The sequence below is a fragment of the Pseudophryne corroboree genome, chromosome 1 (assembly GCF_028390025.1).
Source record: "Pseudophryne corroboree isolate aPseCor3 chromosome 1, aPseCor3.hap2, whole genome shotgun sequence".
In the NCBI taxonomy this organism is placed as follows: Eukaryota; Metazoa; Chordata; class Amphibia; order Anura; family Myobatrachidae; genus Pseudophryne; species Pseudophryne corroboree.
This window is the reverse complement of record NC_086444.1, coordinates 303,857,331-303,878,451: the sequence shown is the minus strand read 5'-3', so window position 1 is coordinate 303,878,451 and position 21,121 is coordinate 303,857,331. Positions and strand designations below refer to the sequence as shown.

Below are 21,121 nucleotides of genomic sequence, written 5' to 3'. Positions count from 1 at the left end.
GGCATGTGTTCTGTATCCTATAAGCTGCTCCAGGCTTTACATAATATATACATTTGGGATCTCTATACCTGTTATAGAAAACAGATGACATGTTGTGTTATTGTGGTTGCAGGCAGGAGTGAATTTCTTCTATGAAACAGATTCGTTTCTCATCACAAATAATTACCTATGTAACCTGACTTTCGGTGGTCTTTGGATGATTTCTCCTTTACCATCCTGCATGGCTATGTAGTGTGCATCCTTTACTACCCGAAGAATATCAGCTTTATCGATAATATCTGTTTATTTATGTGATCAGAAAACATGTACAGTACCGTCAGGGAATTCCAGCCTGTCTACTTTGCTGGATAACTATTTGTCACACAGAAAGTTAGGTCCCCTTTGCATTTTGCATATTCAGTTGGATTAAAACAAACTACAGTATGTGATTGTCATTGATCACTATTTTCATTGTCTGCAAAAATCCTTGTGTTCCCCAGCATTTAATCAGAACTGCGAGAATTATGGAATGAACGTGCCATATCTTTCTTACACACATACAGCTGTCACCAAGTCAGTCTGTTTAGTTAGTGGTTACCGTGACAACAGCACAGATAGCAAGTGTGGGATGTGTTCCTCTTAACCTCTGGACTGCCAGGGTGCTCTGCAAAAAGCATTTTCTCTTTTCTGTATTAACAACAAAAAAAAAGCTCATGTAAGCAAACTGTTCTTAGAAGACCTAAAAATCTATTCGGAACATTTTTTTTTTCTCACACCTTGACATGAGATTTCTTAGTATTTACATTTTCTGTGCAGCAAAGTGCAGACTACTATATTGTAGACTTACTGTTCATTTTCATCAGCTATTTAATGGATACTGTATCATAAAGCACTATCAGTAGTCTCTAAAATGTAGCTGCTATGATAGGACATCCGCTGCTGTCTGGGTATCCGGATGCTAGGTTGACATGGATAAGGTTGACCACTAATGGTCAACAGGCATGCGGTCAACATGGACAAAAGGTCAACATGTCAGTGGTCGACACAATTTTTTTTTACAAAAAATGAAAAAAATATAATTTTTTTTTTTCCATACTTTACGATCCACGTGGACTAGGATTGGGAACAGTAACCTGTGCCGGGCACAACGGTAGCCGAGCGAGGCACCTTGCCCGAAGCATGGTCAGCAAAGTGCGAGGGGATGCAGTGCACTAATTGGAGTTCCTGGTCACTTTACAGAGTAAACGTCATGTTGACCTTTTCTGTATTGACCTTTTTGTCATGTCGACCTTTTGCTGTCTGGTAGTGATAGTTACTGACATGCAAAATACAGGGCTTGTAAATTCTGGGACCTTCCCCATGCCCTTGGTGCATTTGGTCTGTGCTCCTTGCATTGCTTTGTGGGGTTCATTGGTGAAAGTTCCTCAAACCAAACATAAATTTCCTCAAAGGTGGTCATGCTGCAATATCACTGACTATATCTGGCAATTGGACCAATATTGCAGCATGTGTCACTCTAACATTCATGGTGCCCAATAATAATCTGATCAAAGTTGACTGCCTTATTGTTGACATGTCAGAAGATGACTGCTATCAGCTGTACGGTGTCATCTTCCATACTCACTGATAGTACCCTTGTTAGGCTGTAGGTGATCCGGTTGCTCTGCCTGAGTGCCCCATGTCCATATTTATTTCATTTTGGCTATACATTCATCTTGGTGGTCAAAAAGTGGCGCTTGTGTTGCTAACTTTATATTCTCTGTACTGTATAAATATAATAGTGCTTCAACTCTACTGCCCCCCCCCCCCTTCCCCTCCCACCAGTCATTCCCCTGGCACCTTGTCCCATTCAGAATCAGATTCAAACTTCTCACTCTCTCCTACAAAGCCCTCAGCCACTCCTCTCTACTCTGCTTACCTGTCTCATTTCCTCACATAATTCCTTCTGCCCGCTTCCCCTGCCAATGACTGCCTCCTCACCCCCACTACTTCTCAATCTCACATTTAGTGGTGGATTTAAGGGGCAGGCAGCACCCTAGGGGCAACATTATTGGCCGCATCCTACCTCCCCGCTGATGCTATATAAAAAAGGGATCAGCAGCTGCTCTGATAATTGGGTGTAGGGGATATAGGCGAAATTAGACATTTGGTAATGGGTGGTCCCAGAGTGGGTTAGGGCAGGGGTTGCGGACAGGGCAGAGAGGAGTGGGAATGGGGACTAAATCAGTAAGAGTCAGAGTCGGAGTGGACATATTGTGGTGGAGCGGGCGGGGACAGACTGAGGTGACATATGTGGGTCTCTTTACTGGTATATGTGTGTGTGTGTGTATATATATATATATATATATATATATATAGATAGATAGATAGATAGATAGAGATACACACACACACACACACACACACACACACACACACATTATTGCTAAAAAGTACAAATCCATGAAATTCATTAGGTGTGTGTGTGATAGAGAGAGAGGAACCGTAACACATGCCATGTTGGTATACTTGGCTTTTCAGGGCCTCTCTAGCTCACATCCAGTTGATAAGATGTGCTGGGACTCGTAGTCTTATCACAGCTGGACAAGCAGAAGTTCCATCCTCCCTCCATTAGGAGCTGTAGGAACATGAGCTGTAGGAACAGTGATACGGACTGTGTATGGGAATCTGCTCGGCTGCTGTGTCAGTGAGTGCAGTTGCTGCAGGAGTCACTATATATGGCTACAATAACCTTCTGCAGGCCCCCAACGGAGACGCCCCATCCCCACCTTAATCCACGACTGTGACTGTAACAGCAGTAGATGAATAAACCGCTTCTGAGTCCTGACCAGCCTTGCCCAGGACCACCCCTCCCTCATCTCTCCGCGGGTGCTGCACTGTATGCCACCTCCTGCAGGTGGCACCCATAGGCATTTGTCTACATGCCTTACATGCCTAGGGGGAAATCTGACACTGCTCACGTTCAGGATATTCTATACTGCTTCCCACTTCTGGATTGCCCTCCCACATTGTATCAGACTTTCATCCAGTTTCCAAGCCTTCAAACATTCTCTTTAAAATTATGTTTTTTTTCACTCTTGACTACTACCCCTCCCCTAAATTTCTAATCTCTGTCCTCCCTACTCTGCCCTGTTCTCCCTATTGTGTCCGCTCATATACCCTCTAGATTGTAAGCTTGTACAAGCAGGGCCCTCCTCCCCTATGTATTCTCCACATAATTCTGCTAATTACACACTGCAGTTAAGTTGTGAACTTGTTTGTATTAGAGATGAGCGGGTTCAGATGTAACACCAGAATTAACGCCAGTTCGGTTTTATCCGGATGTTTCTTATTGGCTATCCAAAACACGTGACATCCATTAGCCAATAAGATGCTGTTTTGAGAACCGAGTAAAACCGAACCCGCTCATCTCTAGTTTGTATCAGTCTGTCATTTGTTGATTATTATTTCCTTTTTATTTGGCGCTAAGGAACCCTTGTGCCTTTTAAATAAAGAAACAATATACAGGATGTCTTATATCATCTTGTATTGAGTTTTACTGATGCATGTGTTTCTATTGCACCTTGCATGCTTATATTTTATTCAGTTTATATTTTGTTGATTGTCCTGCTTGCAAATAAACTATGGTGATAATGATCATGATCTGTCTTTTTAATGATTTTTTTTCCATTATGTGTACTTTATAGACCCAAGTATCTAAGGGCTTGATTCTGATTTGGGAATAAATAAGAGAGAGCAAGTAACTGAGTACCTGAACAAACCATGTTGTACTGCAGGGGATGCATGTGCATTCATGTGTTTGCATGCAGGGTTAATACTGGCTGTTTTTGCATGTAGCCCACAAATACTGGGCAGCTTTATTTTTACACTGCAATTTAGATTTGAGCTTGGACACTGCTTTCTCAAATCTAAATCTCTCTGCACAGTTTAATTGTGGCCCACCTGCGGTGCAACATGGTTTTGCTGAGGTGGACAGTTACTTACTCTTTATTACTTTATTCTCAATTCAGAATCAAGTCCTGAATTAGTGATCACACCCCTCTATAGTTTTTTATGATATTGTATGATGCGAAATGCTGAAGTACTGTTTATTGAATGTGTTGATACTTTGTGTCTATTGTAGGGCAGTGATGGATATACCCACTACTAAGCCATTAACAGAAGACCAGGCACGTTTTTACTTCCAGGATCTGATAAAAGGAATTGAGTACTGTGAGTTTATCCTCTTTCATATAACAGGCCTGCATGATCTGTGGTCTCCACTTGTAATTCAGTGATTTTTCATATTGAGGTGATCTACAGGCTACCAGGTCAGGAAGAGGAACTGGACAGGAACCTACATCACTAAAATGGCATTAAAAGGAGAGACTTTCATCTACCTGATGTGAATTGGGAGATATGTAGGAAGAATGCAGTGGCATCTTCCCGCACAGGTATTAGTGTAGTTAGTGAACCAGAATGTTTGAAAAAAAAGAGAATTCATAAGCATGTAAGTTCACAAATAGTCTAGAGTAAATTAGAAAACAACAAATTACATTTCTGGCGGTGCTCCCCTAAAGATTAGGTAATACTGTAGAAACAGAGAGAGAGAGAGAGAAGACAATCTTTTTATGGGGGCACTCTTAATCAAATATATGGAGCAGTTAAAGCTCAATTTTTTTAGTCATAATCTAAAATCTGATTTGTGACCAAGCCTTAAACAGGTGAAACGATCATTGCACAGTGGGACCCACACTCACAGACCTTCCATCTATGAATGTGTGTTTCTCCTCGGAACATGTAAACTGATCTTCCTTAGCTGCACTCTCATTGGCAGACTACTTGTCTATACTTACCTGAATATAGTAGACAGCATACACACCATCTTGTACCCAGTATTGGGAATTTTCATTCGGCACTCTCATTTCCCCCTCCAATGACAAAATATATAAAAACAACCACAGTGTGATGTGTTTAAACATTTTAACAAAAATAAAGAAAACAAAGGAACAAAAATACTAGTCCAAAAATTTTTTTTTAAAAACCAAAGCCAAAGGTATCCACAATATGTCCTACAATTCTCACCCATATGACAGTCACCAGTACAAATACCATGTAGCTGACACGGTTTATTTTTGCGGTCCCAAAAATTCAGCATACAACCCCCATTTTTTATAAAACATGACCACCCCTTTTTTGATTAAAGGAATTGCTGCCTGCCTTTCAAGTTACAATAAGTGTAACAAGAACGTTTTCAATTCACTTAGCATAGGTGTAGAAGCGGATATACAGTGCCTTAAATCAATTTCTTAGCTGCTGTAATAATAATAACAACCAATAAGTAAATTTGTTGCAGCCCAGTTCCCAACCCTCGAAATTAGCACATAAAATCGCCAAAGGATTTTTTGTAAGTCCAAGTTGGAAAATTTGGATAATGCAGTTCACCACCTTATCCCATAAAGTACTGATTTTAGGGCATTCCCATAAATTATGGAAGTAGCTCGCACGGGGTCTATACTTGATCTGGATATTTACTTGGATGAAGAAGGCTGGTTGGGTACAGGATCCCGACAGTGAGTATGCCGGTGGTCAGAATACTGACACTCCCCTCCTGCAGCCTAACCCTAATTCTTCACTCCTGCAAGCCTAACCCTAACCCTCCCCCTGGTGCCCAAACATCCCAGCATACTTATGTACAGGATTCTGACTGTCAGGATTCCATTTCCGGTCTTCTGACCGCGGGCATCCTAACTGTCGGTAGGCCAACTATATTCCTCATCTAGAATACTGTGTTCCGTTCTGGAGGCCATATCTACAGAAGGATATTACTACATTAGAGACTGGACAAAGAAGGGCAAATAAAATGGAACGTGGTCTACACCACAAAACATACCTGGAAAGACTACAAGATTTTAATGCTGTATGTATAGTTTGGAGCAGAAAAGGGAAAGGGGGGTCATGATTAGGGCTGGTCTGTCATGCACATGCAAGAAGGGCCAATGGGCCGCTGGTCCAGTCACACAGAGAGCCAAGAAGGCCGCATGCAGCACAGCATCCGGCTCTCTATTTGTCCCCCCTGCCGCCCGAAGTGCCGGTTGCTAAGAAATACATGGGGAGGGGGGGTGGACTAGCCCCCCTGACTCGCGGTATGCCCTGGTGAATATTGTCCACGCGTCAACTTTCATGGTGCGCGCTCCCCTGTCACGCACATGCCAAGGCCACTTTTCGGCCCCAGTCCGTCCCTGGACATGATAGAAACTTTCAACTGTATGAAGGGTTTTAACAAGGTACAGGAGAGAGACATTCTACAAGGGAAGAGAAGTATTAGAACACAAAGACATGCACTGAGACTGGAGGGAGATAGGTTCAGGGGAAACTACTTCACAGAAAGGGTAGTGGATAGGTAAAATATCCTCTCATCAGAGGTGGTAGAGGCTAATACAATAGAGCAATTTAACCACATAACTTTCCCTTCAAAGCTGTTCATGTAGTTGTTGTTTTTTAAATTTATTTAAATATAGTTTAAAAAGTATTTTTTTAAATCGTTAAATATTATATTATGTACATCTGCAGAATGGATCTCCTCATCAAAAACTGGGGGACACAGTGGGCGGCATGGTCACATGTGATCTGACCATGCCAGTTAAGTGGTTAAACATGCTTGAAATAGACATAAGGGTATCCTTACAAAGAACTAAAGATCAAATAGGATCCGAGGTAACATTAAGGTTAAAAAGGGACAGACTAGATCAGGCCTGTCTAACCTGCGGCCCTCCATCTGTTGAGAAATTACACATCCCAGCATGCCCTGACACAGTTTTAGCATTCTCTGACAGCAAAACTGTGTCAGGGCATGCTGGGATATGTAGTTACACAACAGCTGGAGGGCCGCAGGTTGGACATGCCTGGACTAGATGGTCCAAGTGTTTAACTGCTGTCAAATTCTATGTTTCTATAAATGCATAGAAGCAAGAGCAAGCTAAAAACAACATACAGTGTAGTATTTTTACACAATTTGACACACATTTGGTGTGTATGTATGTATATATATATACACACACACACACACACACACACACACACACACACACACACACACACACACACACACACACACAGTTGTGCTCATAAGTTTACATACCCTAGCAGAATTTGTGATTTTCTGGACATTTGTCAGATAATATGAATGATAACTCACAAACTTTTCTTTCACTCATGGTTAGTGGTTGAGTGAAGCCATTTATTGTCAAACAACTGTGTTTACTCTTTTTAAATCATAATGACACAGAAACTACCCAAATGACCCTGATCAAAAGGTTACATACCCCAGTTCTTAATAACGTGTATTGCCCCCTTTAACATCAATGACAGCTTGAAGTCTTTTGTGGTAGTTGTGGATGAGGCTCTTTATTTTCTCAGATGGTAAAGCTGCCCATTCTTCTTGGCAAAAAGCCTCCAGTGCCTGTAAATTATTGGGCTGTCTTGCATGAACTGCACGTTGGAGTGGCTCAATGATATTGAGGTCAGGAGACTGAGATGGCCACTCCAGAACCTTCACTTTATTCTGCTGTAGCCAATGACAGGTCGACTTGGCCTTGTGTTTTGGATCATTGTCATGTTGGAACGTCCAAGTACGTCCCATGCGCAGCTTCCGGGCTGATGAATGCAAATTTTCCTCCAGTATTTTCTGATAACATGCTGCATTCATCTTGCAATCAATTTTGACCAAGTTTCCAGTGCCTTTGTAGCTCACACATCCCCAAAACATCAGCGATCCACCTCCGTTTTTCACAGTAGGAATGGTGTACCTTTCATCATAGGCCTTGTTGACTCCTCTCCAAATGTAACATTTATGGTTGTGGCCAAAAAGTTAAATTTTGGTCTCATCACTCCAAATGACTTTGTTTCAGAAGTTTTGAGGCTTGTCTCTGTGCTGTTTGGAGTATTGTAAGCGGGATGCTTTGTGGCATTTGCGTAGTAATGGCTTTCTTCTGGCGACTCGACCATGCAGCCCATTTTTCTTCATATGCCTCCTTATTGTGCATCATGAAACAACCACACCACTTTTTTTCAGAGAGTCCTGTATTTCAGCTGAAGTTATTTGTGGATTTTTCTTTGCATCCCGAACAATTTTCCTGGCAGTTGTGGCTGAATTTTTGTTGGTCTACCTGACCGTCCACAGAATCCCTCATTTTCCACTTCTTAATTAGAGTTTGAACACTGCTGATTGGCATTCTCAATTGCTTGGATATCTTTTTATATCCCTTTCCTGTTTTATACAGTTCAATTACCTTTTCCCGCAGATCCTTTGACAATTCTTTTGCTTTCCCCATGACTCAGAATCAAGACACGTCAGTGCAGCACTGGATGAAGGTTGCAAGGGTCTTTCAGGAGTCCAGAAACTCACTGACCTTTTATACACACACACTGATTACAAGCAAACAGATCACAGGTGAGGATGGTTACCTTTAGTAGCCATTCAAACCTGTTTGTGTCAACTTGTGTGCATGTTAAACTTATCAGGCCAAAATCTCCAGGGTATGTAAACTTTTGATCAGGGTCATTTGGGTAGTTTCTGTTGTCATTATGATTTAAAAAGAGTAAACACAGTTGTTTGACAATAAATGCCTTCACCCAACCACTAACCATGAGTGAAAGAAAAGTTTGTGCGTTATCATTCATATTCTCTGACAAATGGCCAGAAAATCGCAAATTCTGCTAGGGTATGTAAACTTATGAGCACAACTGTGTGTGTATGTATGTATCTATGTGTATATATATATATATATATATATATATATATATAAACGTCCAGATAGGCAGCACACACAGTCAGAGATTACAATGGTCCGGTGCCTTCCGTAGGGGTCCCGCATGCAGGGTACTCCAAACATATATTCACAGACGGCGGCACTCGTAAATTATCAGGCAAAGACATCCCTGTCTTTGCCTGATAATTTACGAGTGCCGCCGTCTGTGAATATATATATATATATATATATATATACTTATCTGTGGAGCATGTATGCTCAATTTCCACTATGGTCGTTACCGACCAGAGACGTCGTTGAATGTGTATGGTGTCAACGACCAACGACCAAGCCACTGTTCACCAGCCCTGTTCCCAGCTCATTATTTTAATAAACTGTTCAGCTTGGATGCTTCAACGATGAATGGTCTTTGGTCATTGGTAGTGTGTATGCTCATGTCGTTTGCTCAGCTGTTCAAGGGAAGTTCAAGGGAAGTCGTTAACGACGTGTGCATTGTCAAGTGTGTATGGGCCTTAAGCGCGGTGCTATATATTTATCTTTTTAAAATTGTATCAAATTTGCTGGAGACCTTAAACCAGTCTCTAAGCACTTGCAGCTGGGTTAATACTAATAATATTATTATTTTCTAGAGCACCGGGAAGGTGATGCTAGCACACTTCCTAAAATTAGTTTTACACATTTGGTGTAGACAAAAGAGCTTTGAGTTCTAAAATGTATCATTAATCCCAGCTCACCTACTTATCCAACGTGTACAATTACAGCTTTTTACATTTACGCAAGGTCCAAAATATCAGAACACTATTGAAACTTTACCAGTCAACAGAGCCGGCCCTAGGCATAGGCAAACTTGACAAATGCCTAGGGGCACAAGCAGCGTCTGCTGATTAAAATGATATGCAGCATGCCTATATTCTGTGTGTGACTGCGGCTTTTTCTGCATATGAAATGCTACGTTACAGTGTATTCCTGGAAATCACTGTAACGTAGCATTTCGTATGCAGATACAGCCAAAGTCGCACACAGAATCTAGGCATGCCTCATATCATTTTAATCAGCAGAAGCTGTATGTGCATTCTAGCCCTATAGTAATGCAAATAAGATGCATTTTCATCAAAAAAAGACGCCCAACGTTAACAGAGCTGCCAGCTGACTCACACCAGGCATCTCCTGCTGCATGGCGTATTGAAGCAAGATGTATGAGGACACATCTGTATCCAAGCAGAGGCAGAAGTCACAGTGTTAGCGGCCATGTGAGTGCTGTGTTCGGGTGGGTTGGTTGTGCACTAGTGTTTGGCATATATGTAAGGGGCATTATGTGTGTCATGTGTATAAATGCATTAATAATGTGCGGCGTATGTATAAGGGATACTGTGTGTCATTATGTGTATAAGTGCACTAATAATGTGCGGCATATGTGTAAGAGACATTATGTGTATAAGGGCATTAATAAAGTTTGGCATAATGTGTAAGGCACATTATGTTTATAAGGACATTAATAAGGTGTGTCATTTGTGTAAGAGGCATTGTTGTGTGGTATGTGTATAAAGGCATTACTAATGTGTGGCATTATGTGTATAAGGTGCTCTACTGTGTTGCGTAACGAATAGTAAGGGTACTACTGTGTGGTCTAATGTGAATACAGTGAAATATAGTGTGGTGTAATGTGAATAAGGGGCCCTACTGTAAGGAGTAATGTACCGTATATACTCGAGTATAAGTCGACCCGAATATAAGCCGAGGCACCTAATTTTACCACAAAAAAATGGGAAAAATTACTGACTCGAGTATAAGCCTAGGGTGGGAAATGCACGGTGCCGGGGGTTTTCATGCTCAGGGTGTCATGCTCGTTGCCAGGGGTTTCATGCGGTAGGTGTCATGCTTGTTGCCAGGGGGTAATGCTTGTTGCTAGGGTTGTGCCCCCAGTGCCACATATACCCCCAGTGACATATATCTCCCCACAGTGCCAGATAAAAACATGCCCCCGCTGCTTTGCCCCCAGTAGTTATGCCCCTTCTTTGCCCCCAGTAGTTGTGCCCCCTCTTTCATTGCCCCCAGTAGTTATGCCCTCTCTTTCTTTGCCCCCAGTAGTTGTGCCCCCTCTTTCATTGCCCCCAGTAGTTATGACCCCTCTTTCTTTGCCCTCAGTAATTGTGCCCCCTTTCTTTGCCCCCTGTTACTGTGCCCTCGTTGCCGCTTACAAACACACAAAACACACACTAAAACAATACTTACCACTGCCCCGCTCCTGTTTCCCGACCGCTTCTTCTGCTGCTGCGCTGCTCCGCTCCGTCTGTCCACCCGCTCCGTCTGGTCGCCGCTCCGTCTGGCCACCGCTCCGTCTGGCCGCCCGCTCCGGCGCCCGCTTCCCGGCGCCCGCTTCCCGGCACCCGATCATCTCTATGGGAGAGACGTCATGACGTCTCTCCCATAGCAACGCCGCACAGACACTAGAGGTCAATAATGACCTCTAGTGTCTGTCCCTGGAGCCGGCTGCAGCGGACGCCCACACAGCCCACGGCGTCTGCTGCAGCCGTTGACAACTTGACTCGAGTATAAGCCGAGGGGGGCTTTTTCAGCATAGAAAAATGTGCTGAAAAAGTCGGCTTATACTCGAGTATATACGGTATATAAGGTAAAGTGGTTCTACTGTATGATGTAATGTGAATTAGGGACAATATCGCATGATAAAATGTAAATAAAGTTGCACTACTGTGTGGTGTAATTTGAATTGGGGGTACTATTGTGTGGCCATGCCCCTTCCCAGCAAAAACACACCCCTTTTTGGGCTGTGCGCCGAATGAGCACACTGTTCCTATTTAAAATATAGGATGTAGGAGCACCAAAATGAGGGCTCCTACGGGTGAGGGGTGATGGTGCTGGGAAAGGGGTCAGAGGCGGTACTAGATGCGGTGCTAGGGCGCACCAACCAAAATCTTGCCTAGGTCATCATATTGGTTAGGGCCGGCTCTGCCAGTCAAGCTACAAAAAGTAATGAAATTACAACCATTAGGGTGAAAGTCTTAAAGGACATGTTCCTTGCGCAGTCCAGACGTGGGGCGGGATATAATAGAGTCCGAGTTTGCCAGACGTGCCGGATGCTGGTCAAACACGGACATTATTTTAAAGGGGCAATCCTTTACAAGGCACTTCTGGTTAACTTCGACTCTGTAGACTCAGCACTGGCATGGCGTGAGATTGCTCTCACTTACACAGTGGTGGAGCTGCTCATTCACAGATCTGTGTGCTCCCAGGAAGGCACACATGCAGTCTATGCAACTGGAGCAAGGACTGCAAGTATGGAGTGGTGTAACCAGGGCGCCCTCTTTCTGTGGTATTTGTGTGAAGACCAAAGCAATGATCCCCTTTAACCAATTAAATGGTGAACTTATTTGAAATATATTGGTATGAATTCCAATAAGTATCACATAAAAGTAAATATAATTTAATACAATGAAAATTCACATACATAACAATAAAAGCATACCATAAAGGTAAGCTAGGAGCCGCAGGTGTAATAAGTGGCAGGGTGATCGAAGATACACCCTGCTCAGGCTCCTAAGCTTACTGATGGGTTGCGAACACCTGGATAGATGTTGGTCAATATTCAAAACATCTCAGGTAACAATTCAAATAATGGAAAGCATACCGGAGAGGTAGCTGAGGAGCCGCAGGTGTTATAATAAGCAGGGTGGTCCAGACTTCACCCTGTTCTGGCTCCCAAGCTAACCACAAGGCAGATGTCCAAAGGATGAAAAGTTCAAGTTCCTTCTTGGATCCAGATAGCCAACGCGTTTCGAGATATCCAATCTCTTCCTCAGGGCTTGATGGTGTGGCTTGTCTCAGAGATTGCTTTTAAAGATGGTGGGAGGGTAGTTCCGGGTCATAGGTCACTGAAGCCGGAAATGGTCATAATGGCTCCTTTGGCAAATACTGATGCTGATTTATGGTGTGTTAATATGTCAATGCTCCTTATGATGAGCATAAGGTGCAAGAAAGTGAATTACTAAATGAATATAGAAAAGATGAGATGAAAAACGTCAAGCCGGGCGACCGGAAGTGACCCGGACCGGAAGTTAAAACCCGGAAGTGACATCGCGGTGTGAACAGCTAATTTAATAGCATGCAAAACCTATATCAGGTTAAATAATGGTGGACTAGGGTTGTGGGGATAAGCACCTGTAGGCTGTGATACAGAGAGGCGTAAATGAGCCGCCGAACGTGCCGCCGCGGTACCGGAAGTGACGCGGCGGTTTGCGTTCCACTGACCGGAAGTGACGCGGTTGTTTGCGTGTCACCGACGGTAATACGTGCAGAGAGTAGCTTATATTATGTGTGTCATGTGTATAAATGCATTAATAATGTGCGGCGTATGTATAAGGGACACTGTGTGTCATTATGTGTATAAGTGCACTAATAATGTGCGGCATATGTGAAATGGACATTATGTGTGTCATTATGTGTATAAGGGCATTAATAATGTGCGGCATATGTGTAAGAGACATTATGTGTATAAGGGCATTAATAAAGTTTGGCATAATGTGTAAGGCACATTATGTTTATAAGGACATTAATAAGGTGTGTCATTTGTTTAAGAGGCATTGTTGTGTGGTATTATGTGTATAAAGGCATTACTAATGTGTGGCATTATGTGTATAAGGTGCTCTACTGTGTTGCGTAACGAATAGTAAGGGCACTACTGTGTGGTCTAATGTGAATACAGTGCAATATAGTGTGGTGTAATGTGAATAAGGGGCCCTACTGTAAGGAGTAATGTATATAAGGTAAAGTGGTTCTACTGTATGATGGAATGTGAATTAGGAACAATATCGCATGATAAAATGTAAATAAAGTTGCACTACTGTGTGGTGTAATTTGAATTGGGGGTACTATTGTGTGGCCATGCCCCTTCCCAGCAAAAACACACCCCTTTTTGGGCTGTGCGCCGAATGAGCACACTGTTCCTATTTAAAATATAGGATGTAGGAGCACCAAAATGAGGGCTCCTACGGGTGAGGGGTGATGGTGCTGGGAAAGGGGTCAGAGGCGGAACTAGATGCGGTGCTAGGGCGCACCAACCAAAATCTTGCCTAGGTCATCATATTGGTTAGGGGCGGCTCTGCCAGTCAAGCTACAAAAAGTAATGAAATTACAACCATTAGGGTGAAAGTCTTAAAGGACATGTTCCTTGCGCAGTCCAGACGTGGGGCGGGATGTAATAGAGTCCGAGTTTGCCAGACGTGCCGGATGCTGGTCAAACACGGACATTATTTTAAAGGGGCAATCCTTTACAAGGCACTTCTGGTTAACTTCGACTCTGTAGACTCAGCACTGGCATGGCGTGAGATTGCTCTCACTTACACAGTGGTGGAGCTGCTCATTCACAGATCTGTGTGCTCCCAGGAAGGCACACATGCAGTCTATGCAACTGGAGGTCTATACAGTTATGCAGGTCGTTCCTTTGAATAAGTTCATAGCAAAACAGCAATAGTTGAGTCTCACCTGACACTCTAGGAATTGCAGCACCAACCTTAATATGAGCAATCCAGGAATCCGATGTTTGTATGTGTGGCCCAATTTAGATTCAATCTAAGGTTCACAATGACATTGAATAATACCATGACACCAATGCCGGTGGGCGTGATGGGTGTTGCTACACAGTGAATAACGACACTGGTGAGGACAGTCTCAGCGAGTGTTCTGGATTATTGCTATGTAAAAGTCTGAATTTCAGTAATAAGCTGTATATGTTTAATACTTGCATGCACTGACCCGACAGCAGCTAATAAGCCTTTAAGAAGTTGGACATTACCCTTCCAAAAGGGATAGTGTTATGGTCAAATATATGTGACTATAACACCTGAAATTTAGCTTAATTTAGCAAGAACAACGAAGATGTGAGAGATACAGACTCGGTAACTCTGTGTCTCTTGGTCCTCAGGTCCCCTAACTGATCACATTTTCCAGGATTCCTACCTGGTGTCCAGGAATTTTCATTACTAACACCCCTTTCACACAACCGCAAAAACCCTAGTTATTGTGTGTTAAACAAGGTTGCTGCCTGGTGTGAAATTATTATCCCGGTTCCAGTGACCTGGGAATCTGACCTGAGAAGGACTCAGGTTACAAGGGCAGTGTGAACCCTGGTTGTCCAACCTGGGTTTTGTCTACTGCATAGGGAGAGGCACATTCCTGACACTTGGAGATTATGTCATCTCCAAGTGCTGGCACAGGAGAAGCCCCAGCAATATCCCAGGTCCAGCCTGCAGTGTTAGTGACCCGGACTGGACCTGGGAATGTGGCCTGAAAGTGGTATTACTATGTTTCATTGTAAAAGATCCACATGTGGTGTGGGAGACATGCACTATTAGGGATCCTGAGTACGGGCTCAGTATGATATACTGAGGGTCAGGATGCCGGCCGTCAGTATACCGACAATGGCATCCTGCCTGTCAGTATGCTAGCAGCGGGGTGAACGCAAAGAGTCCCCTTGTGGGCTTGCTGCTTGCTCAGTGTGTCGCTGCACTCGCCACAGGTTCTATTCCCAATCTATGAGTGTCGTGGACACCCATGAGTGGGAATCACTCCTGTTAGCCGGGATTCCGGCTGTCAGCATTATCAGTGGTCGGGATTCCGGCATCTGTATCCTGACCAACGGCAAATTTGCTGCATCCCCTGCGGGCAAAGTTTAAGACGCACTGTGTTAATTCAATATAAAAATAGTGATTGTCTTAGAGAGTGACCCTGTGATATACTGAAGCCTGTATGGAAGGGGGAGAAGACTTGTCATCAGTGAATGAATAAATGTTTACTAACTGGGAACACTACCCAACAGTGGTAATTACACATAATTGGAGATTATTCTCTTTAAAAGGATAGTGTGCCTTAAATGACAATATTCAACACAGCCAACAGATGAACGGGATTGGAGAATCACAGTCTCAGCAGTAATTACTCTGGTAGTAATGTGTCACTATGTCCCACACACTTCATTACATCCCGCTCCTTGTTTGTGTCCAGATCTGACCTCATATTAAATACCCAAACCAATAACATGAATAAGAGAAATAAAGGAGAAGGCATTTGTTTGTTATCACTCTTGTACTTATATTCACACTATATTTTGCAAGCATCAAATAAGTATTTTAAATGGATATGATTAAAGTAAACATTTGCTGGACTGTACTTACTTTAGATCTCAAATGGTTCTTAGCGTAACATTTATGTTTTATAGAATATGGAATAACTATCTGAGAATATTTTTCTGCTTTGTCTAACCATACATATTCTGTGGTGCACCTCCCTACAAGAGACTACGGTATTATTCCATAATAAGTATAGGGCAGGCAATAGATGGTTTAATGTATACTCTGCTGATTGATTTGATTACAGTTATGTAGTGTGAAAGATCGCCCCATTGTGCATTCCACCTAGCCCCACATCCCAATAGGAGGAACTGAAGTGCAATTTGTTTGCCGAGTTTATGGGAAATGGCTTTTAGATGGTTTACAGGTTTTGCAGGAAAAAGTTCATAAAATCATTTTGTCTTTACCTTTCAGTGCATTATCAGAGGATTATACATCGTGATATCAAACCTTCCAATCTCTTAGTGGGAGAAGATGGCCATATTAAGATTGCAGATTTCGGTGTCAGTAACCAGTTTGAAGGAACAGATGCTCTTTTGTCTAACACAGTGGGAACACCAGCGTTCATGGCTCCTGAGACCCTCTTGGAGACGAGCAGGATATTTTCAGGAAAGGTACGCTGCAGGTTCTCTAAGGCAAAGAAATGTAACTGTGTAATACCCCGAAAAAAATCTGGGTCAAGTGACTTGGGGATCCAACCTCGGTAGCGACCAGGGTTGGATACTAGACAACCTGGGTTATGGAGCAGCTGTGAATGGGTAAACTGGCTCATCCAACTCAGAGGAGAAGCCTCAGCAATGTCCCGGGTCCAGCCTGCAGTGTGAACGGGTTTCAAACTACTATGAGACGACATGAAATCCGTGTTCAGTGACCTTAGCTGGTCCTGGGACCTTTGTCTGAAAGGGGCATACTATTGTATAGACAAAATCATGATGATATGTACACTAACAAAAAGGAGGGGCACTATAGATCCAACCTTTCATTATAATGTATTATACGATCGTCAGCCTCCTAAACCTATGTATGTGTTTATAGAATATCTCAGTAATAATCAATGTCTCCTCAGTTTCTGCCTGTGTTTAATATCTGTGGGTAAGTCACATATGTGTGTTGAGTAGGACGTGCAGGACCGTTACCATGGATACAGAATCTTGTGTTATTGTAAATCCTGTGTGGCAGGTGCACAGTGTTAGCACATTAACCTAATTATTTTATTACCTTCTATTTGCAGGCTCTTGATGTTTGGGCAATGGGAGTCACCCTGTACTGTTTTGTGTTTGGTCAGGTATTTATCTACATAAAGTAATTGGAATTTGCCTTGTATTGTGTGTGTGTGTGTGTGTGTGTGTGTGTGTGTGTGTGTGTGTGTGTGTGTGTGTGTGTGTGTGTAAAAAATATGTCAGCATTATACCTTTAACAAAATATTCTTATGTGAACCAATTCATTCCAGTGAGGCTTAAAAAATAAATGTATTTTTTGGTATTTGTGACATTTGCTTTTTGCGATAGACACACTGAGACAGCTTGTACAGATTACCTCTCCGCACCTTCCCCCAGGCAAATATATATTGGCAAACATTACATCTGATTTCAGAGCGTTTCAGTGCAACACAGAACTGTCATAATAAAAAGATGTCCAGATCTTATTAATGCAATGACTAAATATATCCACAGTGCTGTACGTTATGATTAAAGGAAACGTATGGAGTTAAACTATACCACAAACTCATTCCATTTAAGAGAAGGCACGGAAAACTTGAATAATGAGAACGTAAATGCCATTTCATGTTAAAACCAATTAGAATGTATATCCCCAGGTATCTCCGGAAGTTCATGTTTATGCTTTTTCTGTGGTATAATAGTTAAGTAGTTTGTTAGAATAATTTACCTGTGCTGAATTAGGGAACGGCCTGTTTGTTTTACCTGAGCAGAGGTAGAATAACAGTAGTCTCGGCTCAGTGCAGCTCTTCCTTATATGCTATATCGCCACAAGATAAGAAACAAAAACATGAAGGCCATTATGTGATAGCCTGCGAAATACAAGCATGTGCGCAGTTCCTGCAAATTATACTGGGTACACACTGTACAGTTTATCGTCCAATATATCATTCTGATGCAACATCGTATAGTGTGTACCCCCAGTCCGTCATTCCTAGTTGTCATTGAATGACATCCAATGGGACGGTTCCATGGCTGATGCAGTGTTACATACAGTGGACCGGATGGCTAAATAGCACAGATTTTTAAGTTAGTGCCTTATTACATGTGTGGTGTGTTTGGGAACTGGTCATGTGACCGGCGCTCGGGATCCCGGCGGTCACCATGCCGACACCGGTATCCCGAGTGATGAAAGGCCCTATAATCAGCATGCCAACTAACAGGAACTATTCCCACTCGTGGGTGTCCACGACACCCACAGAGTGGAAATAGAACCTGTAGCGAGCCACTGAGCCTGCAAGGGGCTTTGTTGCGCTCGCTCCCCCTGCCGGCATTCTGCGGCTGGTATCCCCACCGACGGTCACCCAGCCCCAACCCGTGTGTTTGTAGTAATGAGTAAGCACATTTGGCCATCAGGTATGTTCCTGCACTTTAGACAGAAGGCTGTGCTTTGGCACCTGTGAAATTAGTTGCATACCACTTCTCCTTTATTACAGTAGAAAATGACTATTCTCATTTATCTGTGACTTGTGTAAAACAGTTCAGATAACGATTGCTGCGTTGCTTACCCACAAATGAACATTATTTGGCACAGAGCCTCTACCACATTTATGACCTCAGATGTCGCTTGATACAGCAAGTACAAGAAAAGGAAGTGTAGCCACTATGGGTCACTGTTTCATTGGACTCTAGAATCTACTTTATTTATTAGGTTACTTATGGTGCACTTTGGTTGGGCATTATTTATTGGGTATTACTAATCCTATTGTCTGACCTTTCTATACTGTGTGTGGGATCCAAAAGGATTGTTAGAAATTATCATCATACAGTACAGTTAATGGATAGGATTATCCTTGCTTAGACTTAATACATCTGACCCTGTACCATTGGTAACCAGGGTAAAACTGCTCATCAATCATTTTACTATACAGCAACCCAGGACACGCAGCTTGTTTCCATGTGCACAATCATATGGCCTGGCATCACAGAGGCATGTAGTATGTAGATGAAGACTATAGGACAGTGGGGGATATTTATCAAATCTTGGAGAGATGAAGTGGAGAAGTTGCCCTTAGCAACCAAACAGCTTCAAGTAATTTTACAGGCTGTGCTAGAAATATGTCAGATGCTGATTGGTTACTATCCCCACTTTATCTCCAAGACTTGATAAATCTCCCACAGTGCTTGCAAAGTGCGTCTTGCATCTATCGCTAAGTCCGCATTTAACAGACAAAAAAGCCATATTCCAACCATAAAATGCAAGTCAGTGCAGCCGTGTGTTTCTGCAGTGTGTTCTGTGGCATCTGATGCCCAGCTGACGTCTTCATATTTATAGTGTCCTTTCATGGATGAGAGGATTTTATCACTTCACGGCAAAATAAAGAATCAGCCCCTGGAGTTACCAGACCAGTAAGTTCTGTACATCTCTTATCTTATTTGTGTGAATGTGGGTTTAGTATGTTTGGTGCCTCACGGGTAACACTGCTGATGATGCTACTGATATAACGTAATGGGAGGTGCTCAGAAAGTCACTGCAAACAAAACAGCTGAGCTTTTATTTGTGTTGCCTTCCTGTATGTACAGGCCAGAGATATCAGAGGACCTAAAGGATCTAGTTCTGAGGATGTTGGACAAGAACCCAGAATCTAGAATTTCAGTTCCTGATATAAAGGTAAACTTAATTTGAAACATCAGTTGACAAATCTACTGTAACACCTGATACATAAAAGGGTTCTACAGTGCAGAGAGGTTCCAGAAGCATTATACAGCAGAAAAACAGGTGAATCTGAACTGGGTTTTAATACCCAAACATTATTTATTGTAGTAGTAATATTACCGAATCAAATAGATCCTGGAAATATGTTGAATACTAGCATACATTCTGATATTTTTAAACATACAAGTACCATGAGTTATGCTTCCATTAAATTTGCCGTATTATTGTCATGTACTGTAAATAAGCTAGTACATCGCTTTTATATTTCTAAGCACTTTTCAACATCAAGTTTGGTCTTACATAACAGACCTAGTCTAAGGAGGTGTGGAGTACAGTTTCATACATTTTTTTTTTTTAAGCTTTCGTGACCTAGAAAAGATTTTTGTATGAATATTAGCAGGCTTATACAATAAAGACAAGTCTGTATGTTACAGTAAATCTGTTTTTGGTACATTGAATTAAAATTATCATTTCATTTATCGTATCTAGATACCATTTTTTGCATCTAGGACAGGCATATAAGATAAAGGAAATAAGAGGGAAAGGGTACATGGGGAGCGGGAACTGTGAGGAAGGATAAGACCTCCCGATCCACTGTCAGTCCAGATAACCCTTTGCCCTGATTAGGGATAAGGGATGAACTAGAACTAATAGTAAAGAAAAGATGTGTGAAGGGTTTGACCACAAATACAGGAAGAAAACAATTTATGTATTCCAGGAAACCAGGGTTCCTGATCAACTGGAACGTATGTGCTGTTTTATTCAATAATATTTTCCAAATAAACCATCTGCTAAATAGTAGAGGTGATAGAATCTATTAAGAGAAAGTTTGGCAGTTTCCATGCCTTCGCTATCCCACATCTAGCAAGATGCAGAATGTAGAATGGTAGTGAGTCCGCTGTAGACCCAGAATTGCATGACTTTGTCAAAGGTTCCACGGGTTTTTAGATATTGACATATATATATTAATCTTTCCACAAGGAGTATAATCTCATCCCAGAATGTACTTATCCTGGGACTTGTCCACCAGACATGGAGGAAAGACCCAATCAGACCACATTGCCTCAAATACATATTGAAGGCTACGGGTAAAGTCTTAGGCAATCTGGCTGGAACAGTTACCTTACATAGTCTATTTTATAGATATGTTCCTTAATCAGTGTGCATTTGGAACCCCTGCCCATCTTCTCCCTGATCTCCAGCCACGAATTCTCATCTAGTGGGGGAACCAAATGCCCACTCCTATTCAGATTCATGGTTTGGAGTGGGAGTATTATTGGATTCTAATAAGAAGTCACACTATGTAGATAAAAAAAAAAAACCATTACACATAAGAGAAATAAAGATGCAAGCTGGAAGGGAATTTTCACAGTTGAA

General features: G+C 42.3%; 1 protein-coding gene across 2 annotated transcripts in view; it reads left to right on the top strand.

Moving 5' to 3' along the window:
- The window catches only part of CAMKK2 (calcium/calmodulin dependent protein kinase kinase 2), a 160,974-nt gene that overhangs the window by 114,168 nt on the left and 25,685 nt on the right, over window positions 1-21,121 (top strand). For both annotated transcript variants that reach the window (XM_063964424.1, XM_063964423.1), the window contains exons 9-13: window positions 4,103-4,191; window positions 16,286-16,485; window positions 17,103-17,156; window positions 19,364-19,437; window positions 19,612-19,699. In XM_063964424.1, coding sequence (XP_063820494.1) covers window positions 4,103-4,191; window positions 16,286-16,485; window positions 17,103-17,156; window positions 19,364-19,437; window positions 19,612-19,699 — 505 coding nt within the window. The remainder of the gene's footprint in view (window positions 1-4,102; window positions 4,192-16,285; window positions 16,486-17,102; window positions 17,157-19,363; window positions 19,438-19,611; window positions 19,700-21,121) is intronic.